At 31.5% G+C, this 14,088-nt stretch overlaps 2 protein-coding genes and 1 long non-coding RNA gene across 3 annotated transcripts in view; 1 reads left to right on the top strand and 2 right to left on the bottom strand.

Annotated features, from left to right (window-relative positions):
• The window catches only part of LOC123264607, a 97,012-nt gene extending 92,906 nt beyond the window's left edge, over positions 1-4,106 (bottom strand). The window contains exons 1-5 of the mRNA XM_044727956.1: positions 3,815-4,106; positions 2,614-2,723; positions 2,327-2,538; positions 2,065-2,253; positions 1,855-1,998 (exon numbers count right to left, since the gene is read on the bottom strand). Of these exons, the coding sequence (XP_044583891.1) occupies positions 1,855-1,998; positions 2,065-2,253; positions 2,327-2,538; positions 2,614-2,723; positions 3,815-3,981 (822 nt within the window). The 5' untranslated portion in view covers positions 3,982-4,106. The remainder of the gene's footprint in view (positions 1-1,854; positions 1,999-2,064; positions 2,254-2,326; positions 2,539-2,613; positions 2,724-3,814) is intronic.
• A 2,757-nt stretch (positions 4,107-6,863) lies between these two features.
• Positions 6,864-7,241, top strand: LOC123264679. The gene is made up of 3 exons (XR_006509396.1): positions 6,864-6,907; positions 6,970-7,059; positions 7,133-7,241. It is a non-coding gene; the product is annotated as an uncharacterized LOC123264679 (long non-coding RNA).
• A 2,455-nt stretch (positions 7,242-9,696) lies between these two features.
• On the bottom strand, positions 9,697-12,881 carry LOC123264668. The gene is made up of 2 exons (XM_044728085.1): positions 12,397-12,881; positions 9,697-10,307 (listed from the first exon to the last, which is right to left on the bottom strand). Exons 1-2 carry the CDS (start codon positions 12,616-12,618, stop codon positions 10,107-10,109), a joined length of 423 nt encoding a protein of 140 aa, XP_044584020.1. The 5' UTR covers positions 12,619-12,881; the 3' UTR covers positions 9,697-10,106.
• Positions 12,882-14,088: the final 1,207 nt, after the last annotated feature.

The following is a 14,088-nucleotide window of genomic DNA, read 5'->3' as shown; positions in this document are numbered from 1 at the left end:
GGAAACCACAGAGAAAACCCATGCCAGTACACTACGGCTACCGGAGCGACCCCCGACGGTTGGTGTTGAAACTATTCGAACAACCGTCGGGGCTAGAACCCTCGCCTCACGACATGATGCACGAACGAACTATTGGGATAATGACTTAGTCCGCTCGGCCATCATGCCGCTTTTATATAATTATATATGAATCATATCTAATTATATATGAATCATATATAATTATATATGCATTTTGTGATTACTATAAAACATTCTCTGTTTTCATCTCAGAGTCTGCTACTCCAATGATTAATAATCTTTTAAACTATAGTTTTTTTAATTGTAAAATATTTTTGACACAACCCTGAATAAAAAAAAGTATTGAGACAAAGAAAAAAGTATTGAAAAGTATTGGATTGACTAGAAAACCAATACTTTTCAATACTTTTTTCTTTGTCTTAATACTTTTTTTTTATCAGGGAATGTTCTTAAAATTATCATACAAATTTCTAATTTTACCCATTTTTTTTAAGGTTTAATCAACTATGGCTTAAATTTCTTCTACAAAACAGAGATAGTATTAATAGCTGATCAGGTTTTTAACTTTAACATAATATTACTATATATGCATATATTACTAAATATGTTGTTAATAATATGATAGACTGATTTTTTAGGCATATCTACACAAAAATTAATAAATCTAGCGAATATTTTTTAAACTTATAAGATGACGTCGTAATATTATACAAATAGATTAAATGTTTATTTTGTAAACTAAATGTGAAATTTTATTCTACGCTTGTATACTAAAATGTTAATAAAATTACAATTTTTTTTTAAGTGTATACGTTCGGAGATAGACTTTAATTAATGTAAGATTTATATCCCAGGGAAAAAATTTTTTCAAAAAATTTTATTAAATTCTATGATATTTCATAAAGATTTATCAAATTATATAAAATTGCATAGAAATTTATAAAAGTTCATAAGATTTCACTGATTCAGCAAAACTGATTGCCTTATTCTAATTTTATAAATTTATAAAATTCTATATCTTATAGTTGATGGAACGTTCCTCAAGAAAATGTTATAAATTTCCGTCATCTAACTCGTTATGGTCCTATTTTAGACGCTCGTTGATTATCGTAAATATATATAAGGAGATCAAAATTGTAATTACGTCTTTTTTTCATTATACGTAATTCTACGTTCATTTCCTAATCGAGGAAAATCGTTTTTCCCTTGAATTAAAGGTCATGGAAGAAAATATACCATTTTAATCTTCGTTTATTTTTATTTTGAGTTTAAAAACCGTCAAATTTACAGATTGCGATTCATCCCTAAACTTGAAAACCTACTCGATTTAGTAGCCACAACTTTATATGTATATCTCTACTTACAAAGAAAAAAGCATACATGAAAAAAATTTTTATGACATCACATAAGACGGTATGAAATCTCATGAAGAAATATTTTCCTTGATACTGTAAATTATATAATTATCAATCATAACCCGATAATATAAAAATATAATGATACTATCAGGTGGTCAATGTACATTATTTATAGACATTAATCATGATACTGAAGTTAGCTGACAACTGTCAATTTTTTAAAATTTTACAACAAATCAATTACAATAAAAAAATGCTTCTAAAAATTTTCACTAATTATTTTTTTTTAATTTTCACATGTGGAATTTCTTTATTAAGTTTTTTTTACAATAATTTTATTGCTATAAAATTCTAAAAGAATTTCTAATATCTGTCAACTTCAGTGTCATCATTAATCACAATTGAATGTTATTATAATTATAAAATGTAATGATAAGAAAGAATTTTTATTTAGAAGAGAATTTAAAAAACTTACAGATCTATCTGGCCTGTGCGAATTTACGAGCTGCTTAACATTATTACGTTTCACAAGAACAGCTTGAGAATCACCTACCCAAGCAACATAAAACTTTTTGTTCGAGATTATTGCACAAACAGCTGTAGTTCCACTACTTAGAGTCTGCAAAATTTTAATGAATTAAATTTTTTAAAGTGGTTTGTTTCCATTCAATTTGTGTAGACTTACATGTTTCTTACACTTTTGAATAAAGTGAGCATCAGTTGTGATAAAAGCATCACGCAAAGCATGTTCTATGTTTGATGGATAATAAATGCTTTCTGCTAAATACTGATGAAGATGTGTTGCACAATAAACAGCGGCATCTTGACCCGCGTGTCCATCAAAAACTGCATAATAACTAGCTGGATAGTCATCCTTAAAATAAAATGATACAATGAAATTTTCTTGAACAAGAAAAAATAATTCATTTATAAGTATTTTTACGTACGTCTATTTTAAAAATAGTATTTAAATCATGCAGTACCACATGTCTATCTTCCATTTTCCGTCTATTATTTTTTATTGCAAAAACTGAAGTGATAGGAAAAGGTGTAGACGGTGGTGGAGGTAGCAGAGCTAACCTACTATTTTCTAAATAACGTTGACAAATTTCATTAATTTTTTTAGTTACTGCTTGCATTAACTTCAATGGAGCATAAGCTAAAATAACATAGATAAACAATTTTATTGAATCTGAAAAAATATTAAGTCGATTATGACAAATTATCTACGTACTATTTTTTTCTGGTCGCAAGCCACAAATTTCTGGTTGATTTTTGAAAATTGGTTTCATTTCTTCAATAACCAAGCAAACTATAAATGATTGTAAGCTAGGTGGGCAGTATCTAGAATTTATAGATGCAAATGAATTACTTATTCATGGATTTAGGTTGAAAAAGTGTTCAGTAAACATCCAAGAGAAAACGGTTTTTCATCAATATGGCATTTATTTATTTTTCCATTGAAACATCTTAATCTATAAATATTCTAAATATTTATTTTGTCTTTAATATATATTTCTACTGTGTAGATTAATGTATAGCACATTTCTGATTAACAAAAAGAATTAAAAAGTATTGGAAATAACGACATTTAAATTCTTTTCAATACTCTTGAACTCCTTCTCTTATGGAGGATTAACATTATTAACCGTTTTAAATTCTTTTTTCTAACCAAGGATATGTCTCTATTAAAACATTTTCAGAGTGATAATCGTACGCGTGTTTATGTGTATTTTAAAAAAATAATTACTTCAAAATGACAATAATAATAATTATTTTTATTGTAATTACTTATTGAAAACTTTCCCATAAAATTTTAAAATGATCGGCGGAGATCGATCCGTAAAAAGGATTTTACTGGGTGAAACGGTTCAGATGATTTTCAATACTGCTTTTAATAATTATTTAGACTTTGATAAAAAGGTTTCACAATTTTAAATATTTCTTTTTTTTTAGGTGAGGCTGAATTTTAGTGCTACTTTTTGCTTATAAAAGTAATTCATAATGAATTTAGATTTTCTTTATATTGATTGCTAATAATTGTTTTCGTCAAATCTTTAAAAAATTTTTTACTGTCCGCAAATTTTAATTGGTATTAAAAATATTTATGTTTCTAGTTATATTTCAAATATGAAGTATTAAGTTAAAAGAAAAAAAAAAAGTTGAATGTTAATTTGCTGATAAGTTATGTAATCAATTTTCAGGTCGCGTTAATGAATCTCCAGTTATAAAAAAATATTTAAAAATCTAAAAATTGACTGGAGGCTCAAGAAAATCTTTACAGTTATAAGGTTGTTTTAATGAGATCATAATCTTGAATTTCAATCTGAAAGAGAGATATTGGAGATCACACGTTCAAGTGTTTATTAGAAAAAACCATGTTCCTCTTAGACTACGACATAAGATTTTTAATAACAGCAAAAAATATTTCATACTTTTGGTTAAGATACTGAAGACTTAAATCAATTACTTCACCAATGACTTCCTCGCCATTAATCTCATGTCCTGACATTTTCACTGGTAATTGATCATTTGGATTAATTCGTTTCACAAATTCGTTGAAAAACCGTTCGTAAGCACCTAAATAATCACCATCTTCCATTTTCAAAGCGTTTAATTTTTTATTTTATGTTGCAAGATATAAACAATTAGTGTCATTTAAAAAAGATATTATTTTTTATCACATTTGAACGACACGTTAATTATGTTCAATAAAAACTTTCATAATTATAATTATTACAATGTTTTTGAAAGCAATTTTTTTTTTCAATTTATGACATATGATGCTAAAATTTTGTCAAAATATTTCGGTAAATGTCAACAAAAAATTTTTGTAATGACCGTATGAAGAAAATAAAAAAAAACTCATCAAAACAAATTAAGTCCTACATACATGAACGTCATAATAACAACATACAGAATAATAACAATGAAGAATTGTACTGTGATGCCTCTCGATTACGGAAGCCTGGATGGCTCACCGTCAACTTAAGAAAAAGTGGCGCTCCTTTCGCCCACAAGTTAACTAGTGCACGAGTCCACTAATGCACTTGTGCACTTGTGGAGGCGACGCGACACTATTAGAAACGAGCTTTTCGAAGGTTTCGACATTTTGACATGCGCAAATTAAAAAATAACGTCTTATTTTGTTATTGTTTACGTTACGCTACAACAATGTAGACATTAATATTGGAAATTTAAATTTATTTTGATTAATTAATTGCTATTGCTGGAAAATCGCTCCACAAGTGCACGAGTCCACTAGTGAACTCGTGCACTAGTTAACTTGTGGGCGAAAGGAGCGCCACTTTTTCGTAAGTTGACGGTGAGCCAACCAGGCTTCCGTACTCGATGCACCCAGCAGGTGACACCACCTGCCAGCGAAGCGCTAATTTAACTATGATTTAGATTGAGCGTGTTAAGCCGAACTAAGTCCTGAGTAAACTTAGTTAGCCTAAGTATAGTCAAAGAATTCCTTGCTATACATATATCTATCTACTATACTATACATATCTTACTAAGTTTACTCAGGACTTAGTTCGGCTGAACATGCTCATTATTTTTAATATTTTATCAATTTATAATTTAAATAGTGAAAACTGTCCAAATTAGAAAGTTTAAGTTTTATGTAGTAGAATATTTATTATATAGAGTATATTTTGTTTCAAATAAATATAATTTATTATCGAGTACAAAGGGACATTGTAGTTGAGTTCCGAGAAATCTTAGGTAAGGTAAAAGTCCCTATTATGAGACGATGTCCCCATTTATGATACACTACATAAAAATACTATTTTATGAAAACAAACACACCGCTAGCATACCAAAAATATAAAAAATATTTCAATTCACATATTTCAAAAGCAATTTTCGACTTTTGCTCTTAATTAATTTCACACTGTTTTTAAAAAATATTTATTAAAGTGCGAGGTTTGTTATCTGTGCTCAAAGCCACGACCGAGAATAGTAAAACGGCAACGGCTACCTAGTTTCTTATATTAGTTTAATTTCATTGTCTCTTCTTCTTTTATGTTAAATTGTATATCAATTGAAAGCTGATGAGTCATAGACTTTATTTCTATACATATTTATGCGTTTTTTTTATTACAATATTTTAAATCTGAGTGTCTCACAATACCTACACTTATAAACGTGAATGCCCCGGTTTATGAGACATTTTACTAGGTGTACCATGTAACACGGACATGTGTATTTCGGCTTGTCCCGATTAAGTGAGACGGTGTACATTTATAAGATTTTATATTGTTAATATGTTATATTAATTATAAAAATAGTGCAATTATATGTCATAAAATATTGGCTGTTATTAAAACCTCAAATATTTTTCTAAAAGTAAGTATTTTTAGTCAAATACCTTTAGATTATGAACCTAACCTCAAATCATAACATTGAATAACTTTGTCAACAAGTTTTTCTGTTTTTTTAATTAAATGTTTTGGATAAATTTATAATATTTTGTTGTATATTGACTCTAAAAGTATATTATTTATTTCAGGCTAAGTAAAAGTAATTTATAATAAAAAGCTGAGATAATGAGGCATAAACAAAATCCTAAAGAGACAAAAACTCAATCATCAAATTCAACCAAAAAAAAGTGCTGTGTTCCAATGTGAATAATAAACTGAAGAAAAAAAAGTTAAAAGGCTTAAGTAATTATGATTCGTCAAATATAGGAAAAGCTTTAAAAGCAATAGAAGACACAGAGATGTCCTTGAGAAAAGCAGCTGCTGTTCATGGAGTACCGATTGCTACCTTTGTTAGATGAAAAAGTATTAGTCCTGAGAAGGCAAAAATTAGAACTGAGCCAGTGACAGTATTATCTTTAAAAGAAGAGAATGTTATTGTTCAGTTGTTATTCTACAGAGCAGCAATAGGGTCACCTGTGACGAAAACTGACTTATTAAAGATGTATTAAAATTTGTTATTATTAAGATAATAACAAATTGTAATACATCTTTAATAAGTCTTGTCTAGGACAATCATTCTAATGTGATAAACTGTGAATAAAATAATTTAACTAATGATGGACAACTTTTTACGGTTATATATGAATCTAGTCAAGTTAGTCTTCAAGAATCATTAACTGATAGCAATAATGTAATACGGTGCCCTTCTAAAGACTTTAGTGTCTTTAATTAAGATGATCCTCTCCACATTCCTTTCTCAATCCTTTCCTACCAATATCCTGTTACGTGAATGTGGAACGCTTCACGTAATAATTACCGTAACTCCTATTCTTTCCCGCTTCACAGCATTATTTATATTTGTAAAAAAAAAAAAAAAAAAAAAAATGTGGAACGCTTCACGATTTTGCGTATCATCCTTGCGCGTCATCCAAAAAAATTATATTTATGTTATATAGTATTTATATTATACATATATATATATATATATATTATAATATATAATATCATATAACATCATATAATATCATATATAAAATAATACAACAGAGCTAAAAAATATTCATCCTACAAATCCTATAAACAACAAAATTTATCAATTAGGTATGTAAATGTCAACCTCACATTTATGTTCGATAAATTTAATTTGATGTGACTATTTTTAGAATTTATGAAAGAAAATTTGGATCCTACGCCTGCAATGATTGACGAACATCGTTTTATTCATAAGTTTTCATCAATAACTGTTGATAACGGTAACGTAAAATAATTAGTTATGAACTAGTTTTAAAAATTATGATTAGAATTACGAAAAATTCATATTTTTAGATAAATCTCCCGAAAAACCTCTGAAAGAAATATTCACTTTGCCGTAGGATTATTTACTGAAGAAAAAATAATAAAAATTGAAAAAACAGGCAAGTCAAAGTTACCATCTGTGGGGATCTCTGATGAATGGTACAAACAATTAAAAAAGAAAAGTTAAAAAACATGAAAGAAGAAAAACTTAAAATTAAAAAATATTACAAGAAGAAAAGAAAAAGTTAATTGCTCAAGTCGAAGAATTAAAAAAAAAAAATCAAGAAAGAAAAATAGATTTAATACAATAATTTTCGTTAATTAATTATTTAACTGATAAAAATTTAATTATGAGTTGATTAAAAATTAAAATAATTTCTTATTTTGTAAATAGGACTGTCTAAAATTAATAAAAATATAAAATTTGATCAATTTCACTGATTTTTTAACTGTCTCAAAAATAGGGTCCTGTGGTTTGAGACACTGGGGACATGTGACTTTAAAGTGTCTCATAGGTTCTCTTAAAAAACCATAATTTAATTCATTTTTAACCAAAAAAATTATAAACACATTAGAAATATTGATTTAATAATCATCAAATTACTGTACAATGCGATTAAAAGTGTATTTTCTTCTTAAATGGATTTATTATTCGCAAAAATGTTCAACCTACCTTGAAAAGTGTCTCATAATAGGGACTTTTACCTTACTTGAGACTCTGAGGAAAAGTTATAAATGACACGCGTGTGATAAAAATTCTATGATCCCTTGTTTCAACGACTAAATAATTATGTAACCAATATGTAACTAAAAATAAGATTGTTGAATAATATATTTTTTCTCAAACTTGCTTTTATGTAAAAATATAATATTATATAATATAATTATATAAAAATATAATATTCCAGTTTCCAGTTTATTAGCAAATTATAAATATTTACATAATACATACATAAATTGCCTTAACCTACACGTTGCTTGTTAGCGTACATGTGTACTCGATCTAGCCCGGATACTAGCTATCCACTCATTCCTTATACATTCTTCACTCACTCACTCCTTCACTCCTTACAAAATCATTTTCTTTACCTTATCATTTCTTTATCCTTAAACCTATCCTTTTTATTTATCGCCAGAGTGCCGGGATTTTGCCATCATCCGAGTTGTTTTCTGCCATTCCATTATTTTCATTCACTCTGACTCTATTCCTTTCTTTCTCTTTCTTCAATTCTTTTCAACCATTCAACCATCCATTCAACCCCTTTCCCTTTCTGTTCTAATAATTCCTCCCTGGCGGTTTCGGCGACACGGTGAAAGCACGGTCGAATGACGGTTGTTTCACGGTCGTTTCACCGTATAAAGTTCGTTCTTACCGAGCGATCTGTCAGTCAGCATCGGATACCGTTCTGAACGATGTCTACTATAAATTTATTGAATATTTACGGTGCATACGCAAGTGAATCTACGACGTTATGACCGACACTGTACGCTCAATATACTGTCGAAATACGGTGATTTGACGGTACTGTCACGGACAATAAAATAAAAAAAAATATTTCGGACAGTCTAGACCGAGACTCGAACCCGATTCAACTGGTCGCACGCCCAAGACTCTACCAGCTAGGCTATCTAAGACACTGCACGAACCATTTGATTCAGTCACATCATAAGGTATCAAAACCAAGTCATTTTTTTGCATTGCACAGATAAAAATAGCTTAAATAAAGTTATATTTTTTCCATGACTTCAAAATAATAATCGTAATAAATGATTCAAATTTTTGATGATTACGAAATTCTCAATTTCGAAATTACGGTAAAATTATTAACTGTATAAAAAAAGATCTGGAAAAGAAATTGCTAAAAATTAAATTGTTAAAAAAAAATATCATAATAATTTTCTTGATAACAAACAATTTTTCCATAATTTTGAAATTAAAGTTTTTCGTCTCTAAAAAAAAAAAAACAATATTGATTATTATATTTTCATAATCAAAAGGTATTATGGTATCTCATTTAAGACTATGAAAAAAATTCAACTATTGTAAGCCATAAACTCTTATGAAAAGTATTGAAATGATGGATCTCTGTTGATTGTCTGTAATCTGATTAATTTTTTATGATTTTACTTTGAAATAAACAAAATTACAATAATTTAATATTTTTTTCAAATTTTTCATCACGATTATTTACTGAAAATTTTTCATTTACCTATCTTTTTATACACTTTGAGTATTTTTAATGGAATAAAAAAATAAAAATATAATCAGCACAATTTATATGTTTTCGAATGACTGTCAAATGACAGACGATCGATCGATGATCTACGATTTTTACTTAGGTAAAAAATCGGAGAAGTCAAGTAAAAATTTGGTTTTTCGAAGAGTAAAGTATGATAACTATACAGAATAAAAATCATAAAGTAACAGTGAAAAACTTTCACAATGATACTCAATGTTCACTGTCAAATGACGGCCGTTCGATAGTCAAGTGACGGTCATTCGACGATCATTTGTTGACACTGTGAATTCACGGTACATTCACCGTCGTTTCACGATCATTTTACCGTGACCACGAATCTGCCAGGGCTCCAACGATTCCTCCCATCCTCTCATTTTCCTACACCTCCTAGCTACGTGTTCTAGAGTTTCCATTTCCTTCCCACATAATCTACACTTTTTTTCCTCATCGGCCATCCAATACTAGTTTCCTCTCCATTCACTCCCACATCTTAACCTCGCTATCATTTTCCTCTCTATCGTTTTCCACCTAGCTCTCTCCCCTCAGTATTTCGGTTCTCCTTCTGTTATTAACTCCTCAAATCTACTATTAAACCTAGATGTTCTTATTTTAGCCCTTCTTTCTTGCTTTTGGACGTCCCTGTCCCTGTTTCTCATCTCTAAACCTCTCATCACCCCTCTGCTCCACTCTACTTCCAGTCCCGTATTCGACCATCCACATCTCTTCATGTACTTGTCCCTCCCTTCATCCCATCTCTTACCCCCTCAATTTTTTCCTCCCTTCTCTTCTACACATTTTTTCAGCAGTTCTCTATCTGTCCCCATCATAACCTTTTCTTCAAACCTAATTGCCCTGTATCCCGATTTTACCTTCATTTTTTCTAGCTTTAGTTCCTCTCTCACAATGTACCCGGGAACTTGCTTCCCTACCCCCATTATCCATCTTCCATACTGCTCCTGTAGGCTTTCTAATTCCTTTTGCTCTTCCCAACCCCATATTTCTTCCCCATACAGCGCAATACTTGCAATAATGCTATTGAATAGCATTTTTCTCCACTTTAGCCATCCCCCAAACTTTCTCTCCCCTATTCCCCATTTCCTGTGTTGCTTTTCTTACCCTTTCCTTTCCATGTCCACTTTCTCTCCTTTTGCCTTCCTCCCCCCCTCCTTTACTGAATTTCATCATTTTCGTTTTTCCTACATTCACTTCTGACTCTTTTCTTTCAAAGTATCTCTCACATGTCTTCATCATTTTCTGCATCTCAGCTATGCTATTTGCCACAACCGCTGTGTCATCTGCATATGCCAGAGACCAAATCTTACTACCCCCTGCTATTAACCCTCCTGTCTGCCTCCTTCTTAGAAACCCTTCTAAGTCCGCCACATATATATTAAACAGTGTCGGACTTAGAGGGCACCATTGTCTCACTCCTTTGCCTGTCCAAAACGCTTCCGAAAGTTTTCCTCCTATTCTCACTCGACACCTTGTTTCCGTGTATATAATTCTTATTTTTTCAATTAATCCCTTCTCCACTCCCATCTTTTCCATTGCATCCAACATAATTCCCCTATCTAGGTAGTCAAACGATCCCTTAAGATCTAGGAATAGGACGTACGCTGCCTCTCCTCTCATTCTTATACTCCTATCAATGGCCTGCCTCAGGATAAATATATTATCCTGGCATCCTCTCCCTCTTCTAAATCCTGCCTGATTTTCTTCCCAACCTTTTTTCCTCTCTATAGACTCTATCACCCTCTCATTAAATATTCCCGCTGTTTAGCTGCAAGCTAAGGTAGAGTCTAAGCTCACTAAGAGCTAATCTCTATTATAAACGAACGTATAGTCAACTCAGTACATGAGCTGCGCCTTCGGGCTTACGCTCAATTTCGTAGCAGTTCGTATTCCAATATGGCTGTTGCTAATGCGCGATATGGAAAGCGGGAGAGAAGCAACGGACAGTTGTGCTTGGACGCTTGTACTAGTACGACTACTCTGTGTCAAAATTCTCTGATCATTACACTGCTACTGCGCACTTTGCTTAAAAACGAATAAATTAATTACATTCTTAAGAATTCTAATTTTCTTAAATATCAAATCAGTTGATTAACTCAATTAACTTCAAATTAAAGAGTTTCGTGAATTATTAGCATCAGTTTTAACGTGATTGCAATTGTGACGCCACGCGGCCATTAATTGCGTCGTAGAAAATTATTGCATCAGCCACGCGGCTTTGTTTAATTCATAATTAAATATATTTGCTTTATTAAATAATAGATTCAATCAATATTGACTAATTTTTACAACTAATGAAAATCATTTCAATTAACATTCGATAAATACTATCGAATTATCTAGCTAGTTACTACACTAGTATTTTACGATCAATTAACATTCGATAAATACTATCGAATTATCTAGCTAGTTCCTACACTAGTGTTCTGCGATCAATTAACTAGTTTCTAACTAATAATTGAAATCAACTAGCTCCTACGCTAGCATATTTATTTTTGCTAATTCCTACTGTTGAATTACCTGAAGGCGGTTGAGCTCACCCCTATTGTGTTTCCGAAACACAAATTATTTACACACATACACATTCACACACATACTTGTACACTACTTCGAGGAGGTTTTTTCTCAGCACTGCTGAGTTTTCCTCCTCTGGGGCCAATAAATTTATTTGTTGTGTTCCCCCAAAAATCACGCATTAATTATTTTTCAAACCTTATCCTCTTTATTTTTTAAAAACTTGAATTACGAGAATAATCCGCATTGGATCGTTTTCGACAAAACACCCGCGTATACCTTACATGCCGTGTTTGTTAGCGTAATCCCCCTATAGTTTTTTAAGTTGTCCTTCTCCCCTTTTTTAAAGACCGGTGTAATGATTCCCTCCCTCCAATCCTCTGGGAAATACTCCCCTCTCCATACCTCTTTTATAATCTCTCTCAGTCTCTGTCTGATATTGCCTCTGCCATATACCCATGCATCATTCTTTATTCCATCACTTCCCTCCGCTTTGCCCTTTTTCAACCTTCTTATCTGCTTGTCTATTTCTTCGTCTGATGGTTCACTGTCTAGTTCTGTGTCTTCTTCGCCTCCTCTCTTCCTTAATCCTTCAGGTCTCTTCTCCACTCCTCCTAATTCTTTCATAAAGGGTTCTCTCCATTCTTCTATCTCGAACTTTTCTGTAATATTTTCTCTTTTCTTCCAGTCTCTCCCAATAAATTCCCATGCGTCTCTTTCATTTTTAATCTTCCTTATTTTTCTTTCCATTTTTTCCTTTTCTTTTCGTTCAGTTCTCTATATTTTTTTCTTAGCTTTTTCAACGTCTCCATCCCCTTCCTTTTCTTTCCTTCCCTGTTCAGTCTCCTTCTCAATCTTTTACACTCCTCGTCCCACCATTCTTCTCTTCCTTTCTCTTTAGGCTTTCTTTTCTTAATCAACATACACTCTTTCACTCTTTTTTTTAGCTCTATCCATTTCTCCTCCCCCACCTTTTCCAGCCAGTTTAACTTTTCCTCTCTTTCTTCAAATATCTTTCTCTCTCTCTCTCTCTCCGTAAGTACATAAACACGCTTAATTTTTCGCTCTGTCTTTGGAATATTTTTCTGCTGTAAATTGCCCCCGGGCATTTTTTGTTTCAGAAATATTGCAAGCAAGAAATTAAAATCTGCAGATTGACATATAAATTTTCCTTATTTGTTCGTTGTGGATTGCAAAATAATTAAATATAAATTGCTCATCATTGAAGAGGTTAAGTTGACAGTGGTTTTAGTGTGCAGTGGGCTGTTAGCCAAATTAGCGTCAGTTGATGTCAACTCTCACTTGAGGTTTACCAGGTTCGATAGATATCATCCATTCGATTACTGCTCTGTTGGTAAATTGTTATCAAATTGACTCTCGGCATCAAATTACTATAGTTCAAGAACTTATAAAAGATCTACAGTGTGTTCTGAGCATCAAATTGTTACGGCCTGAGAATTTACAAAGTACCAACAGTGTGTGTATTGAGAAGTAATTTTACTTCCAATCTTCTGGTTATGCCATTGGTGCCTGACACATGTGTTAAATGCAAGAGACCTGTTAAATCATCTGTTATTTGTAACACTTGTCAACAGCATTTTCATCCTGGTTGTGCACGAGATTATGTAAAAAACAGGCCTCTCACTGATTGTTGCAGAAAACAATTTAACTATCTCCTGGGAAATTTAGATGCAAAAACGAGACTTGCTTCGATAAAATCTACTAGCTCTAACACCTCTTCAGTTTCTAGTTTCAAGTCTGCCAGCTCTTCACCTCTTGATCATACATTTAAAGCTCGTGGATCTACCTCACTTGTTCGCTTATCCACAGCTCGTGTATCAACCTCATTGAAATCACCCGTCACACCAAATACACCGATATCTCCTGGTCCAGACTCAGTGTTTCATTCATCTATTCCATCACCAGAAATGTTGCAGCTACCTTCAGACTGGTTCGAAAAGTCACTTGATGATAAGACGACAACTATGATGGAACAGTTCCTATCATCGAACATGTCAGTGAATAAGAAACTTGAAGATCTTAGTACGCAAATTACTGATCTCAAAAATTCACAAGCTGCTACTATGGCTGACCTTTCGGAAGTTAAGATTAGTGTAAAAACAAATGCTGAGTCAATTTCGGAGTTGAACTCGGAAATTAAAAAATTAAAAGAAGATTATAAATCTAATATGAATACAATGCATAATAATCTAGCAGATC

This window comes from Cotesia glomerata, linkage group LG5, assembly GCF_020080835.1.
Source record: "Cotesia glomerata isolate CgM1 linkage group LG5, MPM_Cglom_v2.3, whole genome shotgun sequence".
Lineage (NCBI taxonomy): Eukaryota > Metazoa > Arthropoda > Insecta > Hymenoptera > Braconidae > Cotesia > Cotesia glomerata.
The sequence above is the reverse complement of the archived record's forward strand: the minus strand, read 5'-3'. Positions and strand labels throughout refer to the sequence as shown.

What these genes read in the sequence shown, in the direction of transcription:
- LOC123264668 (XM_044728085.1), bottom strand. Translation starts at nt 12,618, where the DNA reads ATGGAAAGAAAAATAAGGAAGATTAAAAATGAAAGAGACGCATGGGAA. An exon ending in GTGAACCATCAGACGAAGAA is followed by an intron (nt 10,308 to 12,396) that starts ATAGACAAGCAG and finishes AAGGAATTAGAA; the next exon opens with AGCCTACAGGAGCAGTATGG.